Below are 19,213 nucleotides of genomic sequence, written 5' to 3'. Positions count from 1 at the left end.
TTTCTGGGCACGCACTCCCGGTGTACCACCAATCTTAAATCGACCACCAAGATCCTGCAGAGCGTAAAACATGTGTTAGAAAAAAAGAAAAGATCTAGCAACAGACCTGCTCCTCTTAGAGGGGTCTTTTGTTCGCTGTACACTGAATGTGAGCCACCATCTTGCCACTGCCACCTCCAGGTCCAGAGGGTCCCCTGCCATAAGACAGCATTACCCCATTGGATAGGATCGCCCCTTTCTTTTTATAGGACTCTGGTAGCCCTACCAGAATACCCTGTCTGGGATCAGAACTTCTTAATAGTTAAGGTTAGATATATCTGGGGTTTTTAAGATACACATTTGTACTTGAAATAATGTGTTCTGTGTAATTGCATAGTCATTTCCCTTTTCAGTAAATTCCTCTCTCTGGACCTTGATTTCTTTTCTTTTTTTCTTAATAATTGTGTTATTCGCTGCTGGTTGCTTGACCACAGCTCCCAAAGGTGAGTAGATGAAAGCTTGAGAGTGCGAATACCCTTTCACCCAAAATATCTATCTGGTCACCCCCAAAGTATGTCTCCGCCAGTAAAATTATTCACTACCCCCCCATCCTCCAAATTATGCCTGAACTTGCCTCCTAAATTTGCCTAAAATTCTATTCATACATTTAATTTAAACCCACATGCTCTAGATTGCCTCTAAAATATGTCTTATTACCTCTAAAGGGTGTCTCCCTTTCTCTCTAAAATGCAGCCGTGTTCCACGATTACCCCTTAAATATGACTCAGATTGTCTCTTAACAATCTAAATTATGCCTCCCTAGTTACTGGCGCTTGTTGCCAGGCCGGCCGTTCATGATAGAGCGCGCCCAAGCCTACAGGTGGCGGATGTGGGGAGTCGTCTCGTACGACAGCTACCGTGCACTCACTCTTGTCGCCGCCTGGCCTTCTCCTGCAAGAGGTCGGACACAGGCAGGCTAAAGGCTCCTCCTCCGGAGAGAAGGGAACTCTGGCCGCTGGGAGTCTGAGCCTGGACGCCATCCCTGGAGCACACACAGCCTGAAACATGGCGAGCAGGAAGAGGCCCTGCTATCGTTCTTTGCAGGGCGCCACCTGCTGGGACAGAGGCGTACTGCACCTCCCTAGCCGACTCCCAGTCCACTGCACACAGATGCCCCCAATCCCCCGACAGCAGAAGGTCACAGCCAGAGGAACAGCCGAGCCTTTATAAAACGATAGAAGGCCCAGTCGCTCGCGCTTTACGTTATCTATTGTAAACCAAAACGCTGGTTGGAGGGGAGGTAGAGTGCGGTTATAATTCTATTTGACCAGCAGATGCAATGCATTGTAAAGTGGCCTTGTATATCATGTGAAAACCAAACTGTAGGATAAAAGTTAAAACACAACGGAGGTGCCATTCAAACTATCTTTACAGGGTGGATGTTTGCAGGGCAGTCAGTGGTGCATTCTGGTGTTCCCGTCGTAGAATTTGCTGCAAATCAATAAGCTAGGGGAACAACTGTTGCTACGAAAGCAAACTGCCCTGGTTGCAGCAATAGGCTAGTAATCCCGGGCTAGAACGAGTGCACCAGTCCTAGCCCTAGGATCCGTGTGAAAGCGTGTCAATCTAAGCCCCCTCATTGACAACTATCTAACACAAAACCTTTCATAGAGACACGTAGCATGTTGTTCAACTACGCTCCCTGTAAACAGTCATGTTGTGGTGCAATGGTGCGATGCCAAGCACTATGGGCGAAATGCAAAGAACTACTGTCTGCAGGCAACTGAGTTTGCAGAGTGCACTGTACAAATAAACAAACATAAGACGAAATAGTCCAATTCTTTTCTCAAGGTTTTCCGCCATTATGGTCTCTAATGCAAATTTGAAGGTCTACTACTACTTTGCCACGTCTTCAGGTGCTGATATGTTTCAGCTCATTGAAACTTAGTGCCTTCCTCAGGGCTAGATTTCATACTGGGCCTCATTACAACCCAGGCGGTAAGTTCCCTACTTTACCGCCATGGTGTTAACTCCGTTTACACCATGGTGGATGGCGGATTTACTGCCCCATTCCAAGGTGAGTGTGGCGGTAAATCCCCATTCCCCATTTACCCTTCCCCATTCCCATTTTTGCCCCATAGGGCATAATGGGAGTGGGGAAGGCGCTAATTACGGCACTGTAAATTACGGTGCCGTAATTAGCACCAAGGCGGGTTAGCGCCTTGCATTTTAACGCCTGCTAAAAGCAGGCGTTAAAATGGTAATCAGGCGTTAAGGGTTAACGGCGCCGACGGCGCCGTTAAACCCTTAACGCCTGGGTTGTAATGAGGCCCATTGTCTGAGAGATTTACTGAATGGAATCAATCAACCTCGATATGTCCAGATGTGCTTTGATGTACTCCGGTGGTAGGCGAAGAACAACAAAGGGTGATCCACAAGAGTTACTGTAGGTGGTTGATTTCTGCATAAACAAATGTTGGGTCGTGTCAGCAACAGATTAGAGGGGTGAATTAAGCTCCTATGATTTCTGATGATCAAGGGTTGTCATATTGGATCATTGCTAGCGGGGGTTCTGTTTATGTATCAAGAATACCCGTTGGCATGAGTAACACCAGTAATAGAATGTACCTAGACTACACACTGGGACTCACCTCAGCGCCGCAGGAAACAGGGCTAGTATGGAGAAAGCACCTCTGGTACTAAACTCAAGAATACCTGCACCAGCATGGGAATCAGAGGATGGGATCTACTGGAGAGCATTCCTGGGATTCACATCACAAACTCCTTCCCCACAAAAGGATACAGGACCCACAGGTCTATTGAGTGGAGCACTTGACACCTTAGCTTCCGCCATGTAACCTTCTCTTTCCCTGCAACACTGTCTTGTAACGTTTAAACACTGTCTTCTTACTTTTGCTCCGCAAGCTGTGCCTTGATGCCCATGGGTTTGGTGCGTGATACAAATGTAGCAAGAAATGCATAAATACATGGTGCATATCTCGAACACATCTCACCAGTCGCTGACCACCACAGGAAAAGAGGCCTGAAAGGACGTGCTGTACAAAATGGGACACACTTTCACTTTTGCTCAGGAAAGTGTTCAATCGGTAGAGAGATTTGAGAACTGCTCATGTACTCGGATCACATAAAATCAGCAAAGATATAAATCCAGCCTTCAATATTTATTTAAAGAGGGTTTCCTCGACTGAAGAATACAATTTACAAACCTTGGTTGCTCTAAAAAATAAATGCTTTTCGGATACAAATAGATCTCTGGTGCTTTCTAGAATTGACCAGGGGATGCAAGCATGAAAAGGACATTGTGAGGGGGACTTCTAGCTCAAGGGTTAACAGTTGAGCTACTGTGACGTGGGGACATGAGGCTTGCAGCCAAGCTACAGCCACGGCATGTACTGGGATTGGGGTGGGGAAAATACGACGGGGAACTCCTAAAATGCACCGACATTGAGGGAACTGAAAGCAGGACATCAAACTCTGGGAATGGCTGGGATTGGGGATGGTGAATCCAGGACTACAGCTTCCAGAATGCACTAGGGTTGGCGGACCGTGAACCCAGAATGACATTCTCCAGAATGCACTGGAAGTTACTAGGACTAGAACACAGTGGGGTTCAAAAGCTGTAAAACGAGTACTATGATCCCACCCATAGAATGCCCTCAGTTTTAATAATCAAGTAAGGTTTACAGCCCCAGAATGCCCCATAATGGCACTTGGGATTTGATTGATTGAGAGAAGGACTCTGGCAGGCTTGTGTTTGCTGTGGTTCTTGGAGTTGCATGGGCAGCAGGCTTCTATAAGGTACTGATTCTAAGCCTCCTGCACCTCATGGTTTTTCCAAGAACACCAATGAAATTCACTGGACAGGAATGATCCTTCAGTGTCTAGTCCTGTGCTGGATGATATCCCTGGACTAATGCTAGTCGATATAGTAATACTCAAGGCTTTGGCTGTGTAATAGCTCTCAATTTTCGGTAAAAGAAAACTCGACTACTTATGAGATTTCTGAATGAGTATTCAGTAATTTCATCCATTTAAGCCTCCAGATCCAAGGACTTTTGGAATTACTTGAATAATATTCATAATACTCTGGACTTTTACCTGGTTATTTAAAATCATTGCCAAGGCAAGGAATTCCTTTAAGCGGCAGCACACTGTTTTTTCTTATGTGCAGGGATCTTTTTTACTACACAATTAGGAGCTGTCAACACGCAACACTTTTCTCGGATTAGACTCACTGGGCCTCATTACGAGGTTGCCGGTCCGGTAACAACGGTACCGGTATGAACAGGCCCCTATGGGGCTGAAATGGGAATGGGGATCTACCGGCACCTGGCAAAGGGCAATTACCGGGCCCTGCGGGGTCGGAATACTCTGGTAATTGCCCATTCGCAGGTGCCGGACTTTCATGCCGGTATGGAGGTAGCCTTGCCGCTATTAGCAGCAAGGCTACCTCCAACCTCGTAATGAGGCCCACTGACTACTTTGGTTACCATGCTCTGGTAATTGTGGGGGCCCATTAATAGTGGCGGGAGTGGGCGGGTGGATAGCAATTTTCTGGCAGATACATATAGAGTTTGGTTGTAATTCCGCGGTAAAACCACTCAATTACCACCAGAATCATTTACCATTAACCCCACTCAGTCCCGTGAGTTTACTGTGGGATTACGAGTGGCAGTGGTGCAGTGTAATTCCCTATTTCTGGAGTCCATAGGAGTCTATGGTGATTTTGGCAGATTTACTGCAAGCGGTATGAGGTAAATCCACAGAATAAGTGGAGGATGTTCCTCCATTATTTGCTGGAGGTAGATCCTCCACTTTTCCTCCAAACTTGGAATTCTGTGGTGCAGTAAATAGGGTGGTAAAAAAGTGGCAGAAACGGAATTACTGCCACTTTTACACTGCACTGCCAAACTCATAATGAGGCCATATGTTATGGCCTCTGCAAGTAAATTACAATCTATATAATTTTCCTAGATTTTGTACACAGAGTTGGGAGGCAGAGTGCGAAATCTGTGCCTACCTCCCCTTGCCACTCCGTGAACAAATGTCCAAGCACCTCCACATGTATTGAGCATTTATACGAATGGAGATGCTGGAATCCTGCTTTTTGCACCTGCAATAATCCTGCACAATTCACAGGGATTCAAATTAATGCCACCCGCCATGGACATACATGGCAGGGAGCATTAACAATTGTTTGGTGCATGGGTGTAAAACAGCACGAAAACCTGGGACTGGCCACATCTCCATGCTGGATTTACACAGATGCACAAATATAATCAAAATAGCATGAAAAGAAGTGCTGATTTTCAAGTGCAAGCGTAAGCGATCCTCTCCTTGCTATCTACTTATTTAAAAAAATGTTAAATGTCCAGCAACATCAGCCCAGAGATTGGAGGCTACTCTGCAATAGTGCATGGTTTTCTGGGTTGGCATCCTGGATATATATTAATGAGTGGACGGGTATATCTAACACTCCAGCCTTCTGTAAAGTGCAGCACTGGAACTCTAAGGGCAATAATCGTGACTAATCACAATACTTAGACCCTTTGCCTTTTCCAGGATGGTGATGCTTGCAGTTCCAGATAAAAGCCCCCAACCAGTCAGACTCTTTGCCTGTAGGAAATCCAAGGAATCCAGCACAGTACATATGTCTCTTCTGGAAGATCCTCATTGCAATGACTAGGATCTTTAAGGCAATCACAGCAGGGTAGTCCTAGGCGTGAGCGGGAGGGGGAGCGGAGGTGAACGAAAGTGAAGAAAGAGGGGCACATGCCTCATCTTGCGTCTCTCAATATACCATGACGTTGATTCAAATTAACACAAGGCTTAAAATAAGTGGATTCCTGCCGCATTCTGCAGAGCTGTTTTAGACAAGACACCCCCCATTAGGGTTTCCCAAGAAAAGCTCTTGCATTTTCCGAAAAACATCTCCCATTTGAAAATAGTGACATCCCCGCTACACCCAGGTGCACTCCACCACATTTCTTCGGTCTCTGCAAACACTGTTGGTGAAAGTCAATCCACTGTAAAGGGCCTCCACACTATAATTATGTCCAAGGAGTTTGCAGAGTAAGTGCAGATAGGTTCTGTGTTGTCTCCAGGCCTGTACGAACCTGCCTCTTTCACTGCTACCCAAGGCATCACTACGGTAGGAGAGTCCTCAGTGCACGGCAAAAAGAGGTCATTAATCCTTTGGCACAGGGATTTCCCTGTATGGCGTCATATCTTTTTGACTTTGTCCATCACCGAAGATGGCACCATCTTCCGCATCAGCTCTGGAATTTAATCGGGGGACCAGGCCGCCCCTGCCACCCCCCTCCTCATGCACCTGTGTCACCTCAGTGTTGTTTCCAGTGCCATAGAACCCAGCTGCTGTAGGGTTGGCCGCATTCAGCACATGGACCTTGTTACCTGCTCCCCCTCGCCTTCTCTTCTTTTTCTTGATTGGGCAGGTGAAGACCTGACGGAACCTCTTGCGGAAGTGCTTGGAAATGAGGGCATAAACAATGGGGTTGAGGCAGGAATTGGCATAGGACATGCAGTGGGAGACGAGGCGGAAAGCATAGGTGGCCCGGTTAAAAGGGAATTGGCCAAACCAGAAGCAGAGGATGACCAGGTGGTGAGGTAGCCAGCAAATGCAGAAGAGCGCGGCCACAATGATGATCATCTTAGTCACCTTGCGCTTGGCCTTCTTAGACTCAGAGATGGTCTCAATGGGATCGACTGAGGTCCAGAGGAACTTAATGGTCCGCACATAGGCCAGGCTCAGGATGACCACCGGTATCAGGTACCCAAAAACAAATGTGCATACGTCCATAATTTTGCGCCGCTCATCCTCCCAGGCGGGGATGCAGATGGGGACCTGGTGGTAGTGGATGATCTGGTAGTAGCTGAGGTAGGGTCCCGAGAAGAGGACAGATAATGCCCAGATGACCAGAATTGCGGCCAGGGCATTTCTGGAGGTGCGTAGGTCCCGGGACTTCAGTGGGTATCGGATGGCCAGGTACCTGTTAGAAGACAAAAGGTTGAGAAAAGACCACCGTCAAACAAGGAGGAACAACAGAGAAGGTTCAAATACTCATTTACAGCACGACTTGATGTCAGCCAATAGTCTGCTTTGGCACAGTAGACCAGCAGACATATGCAAAGTACATAAGTACTTCTGATAGTGTCTGCACACTTCCTGTCCTATGGGGCATAGCAGGCTGACAGTAGTCACACGTACACTCCCGCACAATAAGACTGCACGCTTCCTTTCCTGTGGTGTGTAGAGCAGGTGTGCAGAGGGTGACTGCACACACACTGTTCTGTGGGGGAAACAACATACATATAGTAAGTGACCATATGCTCCCTGTCACACAGTGATGCAGAAACAATCAATGCCCTATACACTTTAATGGCATTTGACTTGTTGGAGTCCGAATGCCTAGATAAACCTTTAATGAAGTCAATAATGGGCCTCATTACAAGTTTTCCAGTCCGGAAACAACAGTACCGATAAGCCTGCCGGTACCACTGTTTCCGGACCGGCAAACTACGAGTTCTGAGAGCGGATGCCTTTCAACACCGGCGGAACGGCACCCGCACGCAGAACTCAACGGATGCACCGGCACCATTCATGAATGGAACCGGTGCATCCGTCCTCCACATTCCAATTGAGTCCAATGGGACTCAAATGGGAATGGGGAGTAATAATTACCGGCACCCGGCAATTGGATTAACCGGGACCGCTGGGGCTGTAATGCCCTGGTAAATCCCCATTGCTGGGTGCCGGTAAATTCATGACTCCGGCGGCAGCCGTGCCGGTATTTAACGGCACGGCTACTGCCAGGGTCATAATGACCCCCAATAAAATAGAGCTCACACAAATGATATTGACATAACAGGTTCGAACAAGAATTGCCAATGAAAACCAATAGATTAAACTGCTAATGTTTTCTAATTGTATTTTCCTGGCAATGGCACATTTTTCTGGGCTCTGTATTGTTTGGAGACAGGCAGGGACTTTTTTCTGTGACTCTCTCTGCTGTTTCAGGTGATTCAGCAGTGATGAGGCTGAGTTTTGTCCACGTAGTTTTGCTCAGGAAGCCTTAAATTGGTCACAATTTTACCAAATCAAAAGAAGGTGTGCCTTACAAGTGTTTTAACTTCTTCCGATTTCCTAGAGTAAAATTACTTCTACCCGTTTTTCACATGCTATGAGAAAATGTTTCGCACTTGGCAGGGATGTCATTTCACCAAAATGCTAGGGGTAGTGGAAGTGCCATCACAGGAAGTGATGTCCTTTGACCCCACCCCGAAGTGGCATCACGGGAAGCAATGGAACACGACTTTTCAACCCTCAACAGGAAGTGCCATCACATAACATTGTTCCTAAGTACACTACGAAAAATATGCTGAAGATATCACTGGAATGTAATATACATTACATACAAGAATGGATCACCATAAGTGTCATTAATATCAGTGTGTATAAGTCCATATTACTAAATTACTGTGACTGCAAGCGGACGTCACAGGCCACACAATAATGATTGATTTAAGGGGCTGGATGCCGTCTCACACACACCTTGACACTGCTGTGGTTGAAACGCATACCAAGCAAGAAACTCCTTGCACTGGCGTTCTGCTAAAAACAAGCCCTGATAAAGCCAACCACTTTATTTGACTTACTCAGACTACTCACTCCTAACATGAGGCTGTATGAGAACTGTATAGTAGTACGATTTTATTTAACTATAACATGAAGCAGATTCCCCACCAATGTGTTGATCCAGACATGTTCTTGTATCTGATTGGTTCTGAGTAGCTTCATACCGGCTGCGTCCATTGCACTCCATCATTACATGTCATTATTATTTACATTTAACAATTTATGAGGAGGACATTACTTTGTTTCTCAATGAGTAAGCTATATCCAATGATATATCAACATGTCTTGTTCATGCATGACCTTGATTACATGACCATCTTTGGTAATTACTGGCACAAACATTTTGTGGCCGATGGGTGAGAAGAGCCACAATGCTGATTTTCGAAAGAGAATTTTTCATTTGTAACCAAGGATTGTTTATGTGGTAACTGTGACATATGAACAGTGGCAGCTTCCAAAGGGTCAACACTTCCACGTCCTTGATTATCTTGCAGTTTCATGCAAATGTGTTTTGTGCATGTTGTGCCCTCCATTCCTAGTTTGACTCAGCCTACACCTACCTTTCTCATTGACTGCTTTTTGAGTGACCACATATCATATCTTTGCATTTTTCATACCCTTTCCTAAAATGTTTACAGCAACTCTTTTTATTTTCAGTGTGCCCTGTTTTACAGACTGCAGTGGTGAGCTGGAGGGGAAGAGTGGCTACGGGCTAATCACAATATATCTGCATAACCATTGGTTTGAAGACGCAGAAAATCAAAATGCTTTACTCTCCTGGCCTGGCAGGGAGGCAAGAATAACAGAGCTGTCAAGTTTCCTATGGCCATGCTTGCGAAGGCCATCACTCCTGTTTTTGCTTGAAATTCTGGGACTGGTAGTTTTCTTTAATTTCTGGTGGCACATGCTCCTCTTGCAGCAACCAGCTTGAATTACAACTCATCCTCAAAGAGAGGGCACGCAAGCAATCCTTCTCTTGTCACACACCCACCCTCTGGAACTCGATCACGGTGTCAGATCGGAATGCCCCCACAATTTTCCAATTTCACAAATATCTCACAACATGGCTTTTTCAACAACACCTGACCAAGGGCTAATTCCAATGGATGCACATATTGATGCACAGACCTCAACTCACAGTACTGGGCTACTGTTAAAAGATGCAAGCCCAAATGCTGTCCACCCACACTCAGTACAGTGCTCTATTGCTCTCAACTAGGTCTGTGCTTTAAACTATTGTATTGCAAGTTCTGACTCATAGTTGATTAATATTGTCCCACCAGAAGGATCTTCAGCATGGCAGGGTACATAAGCATGTATTTGAGCCCTAGTTGCCTGAGCCTTGCCTTTGTAGGCACAAATGTATTTCTGGCTCTTTGTACTGCAGGAGTATAGTTCGGGTAGGTGGCTATTCTTGTGTTGTCTCAAAGTATCTCAACATCTTTCCTAGAGTGTCATAGGATTACCTCCCAGTCTCGAAAATTGAGGATCCTACCAATCATCGAACGAGGCTGAGATCCTGGGGGGCGGCCTCTTGTGGAGGGCCCGATGGGCTCTCTCAACTGCAAACCCCTGTGATAATTTGCCTGTGCCAATATCTTGGACCAGTAGATTTTTGACATACGAGGTCGGATCGTGCCCCTCTGAGCCCTCTGGTAGTCCAAGCACATATTCGTGCGTGATCTGCCCTCGGCGTCTTCAGCACGCTTTTCCAGTGTGGCATTCCTTATCTCCAGCTCCCTAACTCTTCTCTCCAGGTCTTTGGTGGTTGCAGCTGTGTCATTTAGTGTAAATTCTGCCACAGTGACCGTCTCTGATGGTTGACTGACGTACTGCCAGAGGAGCTGCAGATCGACCTTTGCCCTTGTCTATCCTGGTTTCTAATGAGGTACTTAGGGCGGCAATTACGGCCAGGACTTGATTTTTCTGAGGGTCGAGGTTGGGAGTTTGAGGTGATGGTTGCTTGGCGCCTGACGTCTGGGGTGCACCAGCGTGTTTGCCCTGGTTAGCGAACAAGTCCATGATGGTGGCTTTCCCTTTGTGTTTTGTCGGCGACATATCAGGGGAGTGGTGTTCTTGTAGTTGACGTGGGTAATGTGCCACTGTTCCAGTAATGACCTTCGTGCTCACAGGGTCAGATAGTACTAACACTTCTGAGGTGGCGTCCCCTTACAGGTTAAGCTCCTATTAGTAGTGCAGCTGGCTTAGATGGAGTCATTCCAAATAGCCCACTCAAGTAAAATTAGAGGAGCCGCACCAGTGCTGGTGGGGCTTCCGTGGGTCAATACAGCTCAATGGGAGGGAACTGTCTTCCCTAATTGCCTGCCCTCAGCCTCCATCAACCCAGATCCCTGTGGGCCCGCCCGTAGTTGTCTGGCATAGTCGCTGCTCGCATAGGTCCCATTACCCAGGAGGGGGGGACGTGTCTTTGTAGCCCGCCTCAAGCACCAGGGCCACTTGTGTGGTGGAGCTGCTGGGCCGAGTGCAAGTAGTGAGGATGCAGAAATTACAAGCCCCAGCGGGCGGACTGGTGAAGGTACCTACGGCGTCTGTGCTGTTAGTCAATGGTGTGCCATGACAGCATGAGAGGTTCTCCTTGTTCTGCATCCAGCATTCTCTCATCCTCCCCTGCACCATTGATGGGTGCTAAGGCCCCGGTACACCCAGTGGCAGCTTGGTCCCGCGGCTAGGAACTGGTTGTAGGGCGTTGGGTGGGCGGCATGAGTGAGTCCTCTCTAAGCGCATCCAATGGGGTCCAGAGGTGAATGTAGCTCTCATGGGTCCCGCTACCCAGGAGGAGGGGACGTGTCCATACAGCACGGCTCAAGCGCCACGGCCGCCTGTGTGGTGGTGGTGCTGCTGGGCCCAATCATGAGTGGTGAGGGTGCAGTGATTACAAGCCTCAGGGGGCGTACTGGTGAAGGTACCTATGGTGTCTGTGCTGGTACTGAGCAGTGTGCCGTGTCAGCAGGAGAGCTTCTCCTTGTTCTGCATCTGGCGTATTCTCATCATCCCCCACACCAGCGATGGGTGCTAAGGCCCGGGTCCGTCCAGAGGCGGTTCGGTATCGCGCTACAGGAACTGGTTGTAGGGTGTCGGGTTGGCAGCAGGCAAAGCACAGTGGGCAGGCTCCCAGCTGCGGTATGTCCCATCACTGGCATCCGTCAGTGCAGAGTAAGCGTGCAATTCGTGGGGTTTAGGGGAGGGAGCATACCCCTGTGCAGAGCAAAGCCTGTCTTAGCCGTTGTCCCGTTGGCTACTTGTAGTACGCTACAGCGGGGGCCATCTTGAGTCACAGGGGCTCCAATTCTTGGCACTCGTTTCTCCGGTTTGTCAGCACCGATTTCTGTCGAAGTGGAACTCAGCAGGCAGACGCTGGTTTCACCCACACCAGGATGTCCTTTTATTGCATATTTAAACCATAAAGATAGCCGTTGGAAGGATCAAGACAGGATTCCAGTGGGAGCTCCATGCTGTCACAGCCTCACTGCATGAGCTCAGGCCACGCCCCTCATCACAAATGAACCAAATGAATTTCACAGACAGTACAGGCAAAACTTACTCAGAAGAAAAAGGAAAAAGAAAAAAATAAGGAGCGAAGCAGAGAATCAAGTAAACACACAATGAAGGATCGACATACATTTACAAAGAAAGGCATCTTTTAGGATCAAAATGTAATTTGGACCCTTCCTGATTGATTAAAAATGACCTCTAAAAATGTTGTTAATGCCAATGTCAATTTAAAGTCTGTACCCAGACTAAGTGCAAACCACCATTCCTCAGCTCTTCTAGCTGGAAACGCGCTCACAAACCCACCCAGGAGTAAGTGTTTTAGCATTTCTTTTGACTTGCTACATAATCTGCAGGCTATTTTTCCTTCCTCCTGCTGGTTTCGTTTAATCAGAACCTCTCTTGTGTGGAACTAATTAAATCTGAAACCCATGAAAGGCAGTTCTGTGATGAGGACAGGGGAATTTCGTCGAGTACCTAGGTACAACATTTAAAGCTTTGATCTCGTTTTTGGCAAGGCAGAGTAAACTGGATTGTGATTTTTCATTTACTGTCGTAATCCAATCCTCAAGACAGATTTTCCTCTTAACCGCTTCAGGGTTGGATAACAGCAGTTCTTCCGTCTCCTTTATGGTGTATTCCGATACAGTGATTAGCCCAGGTTTCCAAGGCCCAGTCCCAGCTCACTGCCTTCTTTTTTTCAAGACTTTGAATTGAGGAGGGGAATTCTCTATTCATATTTTACGGTAGAGGAGGAGAGCTTTCCAGGTCACAAGGGCATATAGAGATACAAGCCCCAGTTTGTGTCTTATCAATACTATGGGAATACACCATGGGACCCGGAGGATCTTCCTCCAGAAAAGCCCTTCCAGTTTTGGCCATATATCCCATGGCAGGCTCAGCGACACTTCTCCTCCATATGTCAAGATTGCGGTTACCTTTTGCTTATAGAACTTGAGGGTTGGAATCAAGAAAAACAACCCTGTATAGCCAGGTTCCTGTTGTTTGGCCTCAGTTCAAAAGCGCACTTAGAATCGCAAATACTTGAATTGATATCAATTCCCAGGTACTTTGCGTTATCCAATATGGTAATTGGTTCGTTCTCCAAGCGCGAAATACATTTTTTCCTTTCTTCACCCTTTTTTTCTTTTATTGTTTTTTAATTCCCACAAGCAAAGCAAGTAAGAACCTTTCACACATTATTTTTATACTAAAAGAAGTGAAAGAGGACAAAATAACCAAAGAAATAACATTTACATAGTAAAATTCATCAAAATCATCAAATTCAAATTAATCACATTATTAAATCCACTTTGATCTCTTTTGGTTACAACACAGAGTGTTGCACTTTAAGCTATTATGGAAAGCAAGCCACATAATGCCAAAATCAAACTCTGTGCGTCACCACCCATCCGACTGCTCCAGAAAGCTTCATTGCCTATAGCAGTGCCTACATGTTTCCCCCTATCCTCCATCAGGGCTGTACAACCTATCACCAGATGTTTTGTGGTTTCTCTCATATCGCTCATACCACAGAGCCTACAACTCATATTGCCTTCCGTGTCCCTCCACCTACTCACTCTTTCCAATGTGAGCAGCTGGTTTAACTGAAAGCAGAGATACAGACTCTGCATTTTTGGACATGGAAAGATGAGTAAGTATTTGGATACCTGTTCCCTTTTGTTAGTGAGCTTTGCATATTCCTTATTGAGGGTGTATGTAACCAACTCATCATTAGTTTTTGCCCAGTCGTATTGAAATAATTTGTTTTTCAACCTCAAAGGATCTATGAGAGCTCTTCTTTAGAGGAGCCTACCTCAACCAACAGGTCATGCAGTTGATCTTTTAGTTTGGTGATTGTTAGATCTGAAATACGCCTTTGATCTTTGCCCCATCCTTCGTACAGTCAATGAGAGAGTGGATTTATTAACTTTGCGTAGACCAACATCTTTCTCCATTTAGCTCTGGTGGCCAAAGAAACAAGCCCAAACTCGTGTCTTACCACCGAGTTTGGTACAGAGTTCTCTAGACCTACTGTGTTTTTCCAGAGCATGCCCTAAGTCGTTTTTAATTTAATACCCAGTTCATTTAAATTGATGTCTAGTCAATAGAGTATAGTAGGTTCCACTTGCATCAAGTAGAATAGGATTAAGGGTTTCAGGGAAAAAAGACATAACTGAGCATATACCTGTTTCATTTTTGCTAATAGCGGCCTATATTTTGCATTATATGCCGAATCCCACATTGTTTCGCAGTGTTGTTTGAAACCTCATAGCCCAAATAGGTCAGTGAGTTTACTCGCTCAAGTCATTCTTCCCTCACCCACAAGGTCAGAGTTTTTGGACTTCGCTTTGTAGAGAAAATGAAGACTCTCGATTTCTAGCCATTTACTTTTAAATTGTTGTCTACAGAATAGGTATGGAACATTGTAAGTTTCCGCTGCAAACCAATTGGGGTAAGGTCAAAAAGCACTATATTGTCTGCGAACACTATCCAATCAATAGACACTGCGCCCAACCTGACTGGATTTGTGAGACCCCTCCCAATTGTACAGGGTGGGGGCTACTACACATCCCTGCCTCAGCCCAATGAATGTCGTAATAGGAGTTGTCATTGCCCCCTCCCTTACTCTCACTGTTGTGTCAGTGTGCAGCAGTGCCAGCAGTTGTACCAAGTTAGCAGGAACGCCTGCCGCCAAAAGCTTAGTCCACAACAGTTCTCTACTGACTCTATCTAATGCATTTGAAGTGTCGATAGATGCCATGTAGATGGTGCCTACTATTTTTTTCTTTACTGCAGCCCGCATGTGGGCCATAGCAAAGGCATTTAGAGGGGTACCCATGCCAGCGCAGAAGCCAACTTGGAATTCAGATAGCAATTTACGTTTGGTGATCTGAGCTTTTAATTCTTTTAACAACAATTTTCCAAAGGTTTTACTAGACCAGTCCAATAATGCAATTGGTCTGAAGTTTCTTGTATTTAGTTTGCCCCCTTTCTTAAAAATGGGGATAACAAGAGATTGTTATCATGTATCTGGGACCTTATGGGTAAGGCAGACATGTTTAAATAGATCCCAGAGGGATGGGGCCCAAAACTCCATATTATTTTTTAATGTTTATCGGCAGGTTGTTATCCGGACCTGGAGCTCTCAAGGGTTTGGCTTTACTAATTGCCCACCGGAAACCCTCAAGGTCCCAGGCACATACTTTATCTCTTTTCAGCCCCCTTCCCTCTGGGTTATATAACACTTGGTTTGTTGGTAAGAGTAGTTTTCCATTACATATTGTTCCCAAACCTGAACCTTAATCTGACAAACCGCTGCTATTTGGAGTTTTTTTTCGTAGCACCCCCATCAATGACCAAAAGTTGCCCACATCATTTCCGATCAAAGACTCAATTATCTCCTGATTTCTCTTAATAAGTGTTTCTCATCTTATTAGTTTGAGTTTGTTCCCCTTTAGATTTTGAAGGACCAAGATTGCAGGTTTGGATACATTGATGTTTAGAACTTGTTTTTCTGTACATATTTTTGTAGAGCATTTAGTTTACGTTGCAGACCGATCTGTGTCTGCTCCAAAATGATCAATCATCTGCATAGAGTAACCAGCCAAATTGTTCACCATTTAATCTAGGTGGGAGAAATTCTCTCTCCCTTAGTACCTCTTGAAGTCAGGATTTTTTCAGAGAGAAGCCCATTTAGTGTTAGCTTTACCTGCATCGAGGTGGAGGCATAAAACGATATTATGGGGGAAAGGATATCTCTTGGAATATTCCATGTTTCCATTTTTAACCACAGTAAATCCCGGTCAATACGGTAGAAGGCTTGTGCACAATCGACAAAAGCAATGTAAAGCTCTGATTTTAAGGATGTTCAACAATAAGAGATTTAAGCTGCATCCTACCTCCTTTACAAAGCATATTTGTCTTGAGTGACAATGACCCGAATCCTTAACCCATTTCTTCAGCCTTGTTAGAAGTAAAGAGGTGAAGATTTCCCCTAAAACATCCAAGAGTGCAATGGGGTTGTAATTTTTTGTGTCAGTTGGATCCCTTTTTAAAAAATCGGGATTACCACTGCTTGCTTCCAGGAGTTCGGAGTCTCACTTCAGGACGAAATCTCTGTAAAAAGTGTGATGCAAAAATCGATGCACTCTTCTGGGGCAACTTTAAGCATAGTGTTGGAGAGACCGCCGTGTCCGGGAGCCCTGGAGTTGCTAGCCTTCATGATTAGGTCCTTAATCTCTCCCTTAGAGAAGGGCAGGACCACACACCCTTTTTTTTCTGAGTGCACATGGCTGGAGTGCACAATGTTGCTTGCTTCTGATAAAGGGCTCCAGAAAAAAATAGTTCCGCTCATTTACTGGGTTGGACTGGAGAGCCCTCTGTGAGCCCCCTATTTCATTTAACAGCAGCCAGAGAACTTTTGATTCTTTGGGGGATAATGTTTTGAACATTTATTCTGAATCTCGCTGTGATGTAATAGCTTTGTGTGAGAAGAGCCAATTTTTATATTGCTGTTTTCTTTTTTGTATCTTATCGCCTTTTTCCGACACCCTGCTGAGGTGGAGTCTTCTAATGTCACTTCTCAATTTCCGACTTTTGGCACTACATCTTGATCGAACTGATGTTTTGGTTTAAATTGAGGTCTTCCCCACCCCTTTGGTCTCCCAATAATACCTCAAGAGCTACACATAATCACTTATTATTGGCCAAATCTGCCAAAAAGCGCTTATTTAGAGAGGCCACCTCATCTCGATTTAGGCAATTTCTACCTGACACAACTTGTAAATTGGCATTCCATTGGCGCAACCGTTTACAAAGCTGAACTAAATCGTGATCGATGTGTGTCATAGGGATCACCTTCAGCTTTCTCACTAGGGAGACGGTTCCTGGGAGATGATAAAATAGTCTGAGGAGGAGTTCTGGGTCCCTCTACTCCATGTTGCAGTCCCAGGGATGACCACCGGAGTATGACCATTCAGAATTTGGAAATCTTTTTCTCTGTAGTTAAATCGGAGATACGTTTCCCACCCTTCTTCCCTGAGCTCAAGCAGTTCATATTGAAATCACCACAGATTATTATCATCGAGTTCACAAGGTTTATTAGAAGGTCAATGACCTCCTTCATTATCAAGTTTGCAAAGACCAGATTGTCCCACGCCCATGGATTCCAATAAATATTGACAACCACCAGGTGAGTAGAAGAGCCGATACTTGTCCCCTCCCATTCCAATAGTGTGGTTTGCATTTATGGGGTGTGGTTAATGGATTTAGCAGACTTTAAACCCAAGTCCTTTTTAATTAATGTCATAAGGGCTGAACTCAGTCGGCCTTTTCTGTTTTTTTGATGGCAGAGTTTAGAAAAAGGTGAAATCCCTCTGTTCCTGGCACCACAGATAGCCAAGTCACTTGCAGATACAAGATGTCAACGTTTTCAAACCCGCCAGCCGTGTCATTGAACCGGTGGCTAAAACCCCTTGTGTTCCATGAGCCCAACACCATCTGGTGGTGGAGTACTGGTGTTAACAATTCCTGTTAGAACTAAGGGCACCGGTCACCCATCCCCAGTTTTCTTCCCCTGGGCGGCTGCCGATGTTAGACGGCTGCACCACTATTACCCTTTTAGACTTCACTTGTTGATCAAAGGTGACTTTAATCAGACTTATTGTGACAGGTGACATTGTTTTAGGATGAGATCCAGTTTCCCTCCGGCGAGCGCCCCTTCTTGCTCTCTTTCGGGTCACGAAGACCAATCTCTTTCATCATTGGCAGGCACAGCTAACTGAAGGCCACCGCTCTGGGAGGTCCGTTTATTGTCCCGATGGATCCTTTTACTACTAATGTCGAAACCCAAGTGCCAAACATTTTTGACAGCTTCCATGAGCAAATTGGGGAAATAAAGTGAGTTCAGGTGCAAACAGACATAGTCGAATTTTCGAGGAATTGGGAATTCAACAGCGGCAATGTCTCCGGGGTTAATGCCTCCAGAGGAGGGATGTGGTGTAAGAGTCTTGAGATGTTTGTACGATTCATTTCCAGTCCATCATTAACCAACTGCAGTCTGTCCAAGTACAACTTTTGTATTTCTTTGATGTTACCACTCGAAATTGGATTACCGTGACCTTTAGGGCTCCTTTGCACTTCACGGGGCTGAGAATAAGGCTACTTATTAGATAGATTGGGGGGGTGTTTAGACCTTATTGGGGGTCTATGAGTCGCCGTCCCCTCGGGGAGCCCTTGGTGTGTCACTCCTTCATCATTTTGCTTAGCAAGGTTTTTCATCCAAGGGGCCGCTTTGTTTAAAGAGCGGACCTTCTCATGAGCAGGGATATTCCCACTGATGGGCGAGGTGCCCAGTCCCATGTACTGCATTGACTGCCACCTTTCTGCGTCCCTCCTCCAACATCAAAAACCGAATTGTTGAGGGCACTGGCAATTGAAAATTCAAGGATGCAGACGCTTCAATAGTAGTGGGTGGAGGCTGCACTTCAACCTCGTCTGGGTCTGCCACCCGAGATGAGGCAGCGGTCGGCTCATAATCATCTTCCGACTCATACACTGATAGATCTAGACGATGCTGGTCGATTGAATTAGCCGGCACATCCCCTGACTCATGTTTATCACCGAGTTAGTCACCGTATTGACCTCAAACACACAGCCATTTGAGTTTTTCTTCTTTTTCTGCTGGGAGTCACTTTGTGGATTTTGCGTCACTAGTTCCATTTCTGGCAGGTGGGATTTGAGGCTTTGGATAAAGCCAGGAGCACTGTCTGAGTTAGCTGTTTTTTTTGCCAGTTGGTTCTTATTTTTTTTCTGTTGCTGGGTTAGGGCCAATGTAGGGATTGTTTTCCTCATCCTCTTTTTTTTCCTTCTTGAGTAGACGATTTCATAGGTGTTTCCCTCTGCCTCTACCTCCTCTGCCGGTATATTTGCAGGGAGCGGGCCCTCCTTCCCGCTGATCACCATACAACTCTCTGCAGTTCCTGCTCCCAAGGAGAGAATCATTCTCTGCTGGCTCAGTTGATCGGGCAGGAATAGATCTGATCG

At 45.9% G+C, this 19,213-nt stretch overlaps 1 protein-coding gene across 1 annotated transcript in view; it reads right to left on the bottom strand.

The window, feature by feature from the left end:
- Window positions 1–3,146: 3,146 nt before the first annotated feature.
- GALR3 (galanin receptor 3) overlaps window positions 3,147–19,213 on the bottom strand; it is an 88,630-nt gene continuing 72,563 nt past the window's right edge. The window contains exon 3 of the mRNA XM_069653060.1: window positions 3,147–7,010. Within this exon, the coding sequence (XP_069509161.1) occupies window positions 6,188–7,010 (823 nt within the window). The 3' untranslated portion in view covers window positions 3,147–6,187. The remainder of the gene's footprint in view (window positions 7,011–19,213) is intronic.

Source organism: Ambystoma mexicanum, chromosome 3q (genome assembly GCF_040938575.1).
Source record: "Ambystoma mexicanum isolate Mex_15411 chromosome 3q, UKY_AmexF1_1, whole genome shotgun sequence".
NCBI classification, from domain to species: domain Eukaryota; kingdom Metazoa; phylum Chordata; class Amphibia; order Caudata; family Ambystomatidae; genus Ambystoma; species Ambystoma mexicanum.
This window is presented reverse-complemented; position numbering and strand designations above follow the sequence as displayed.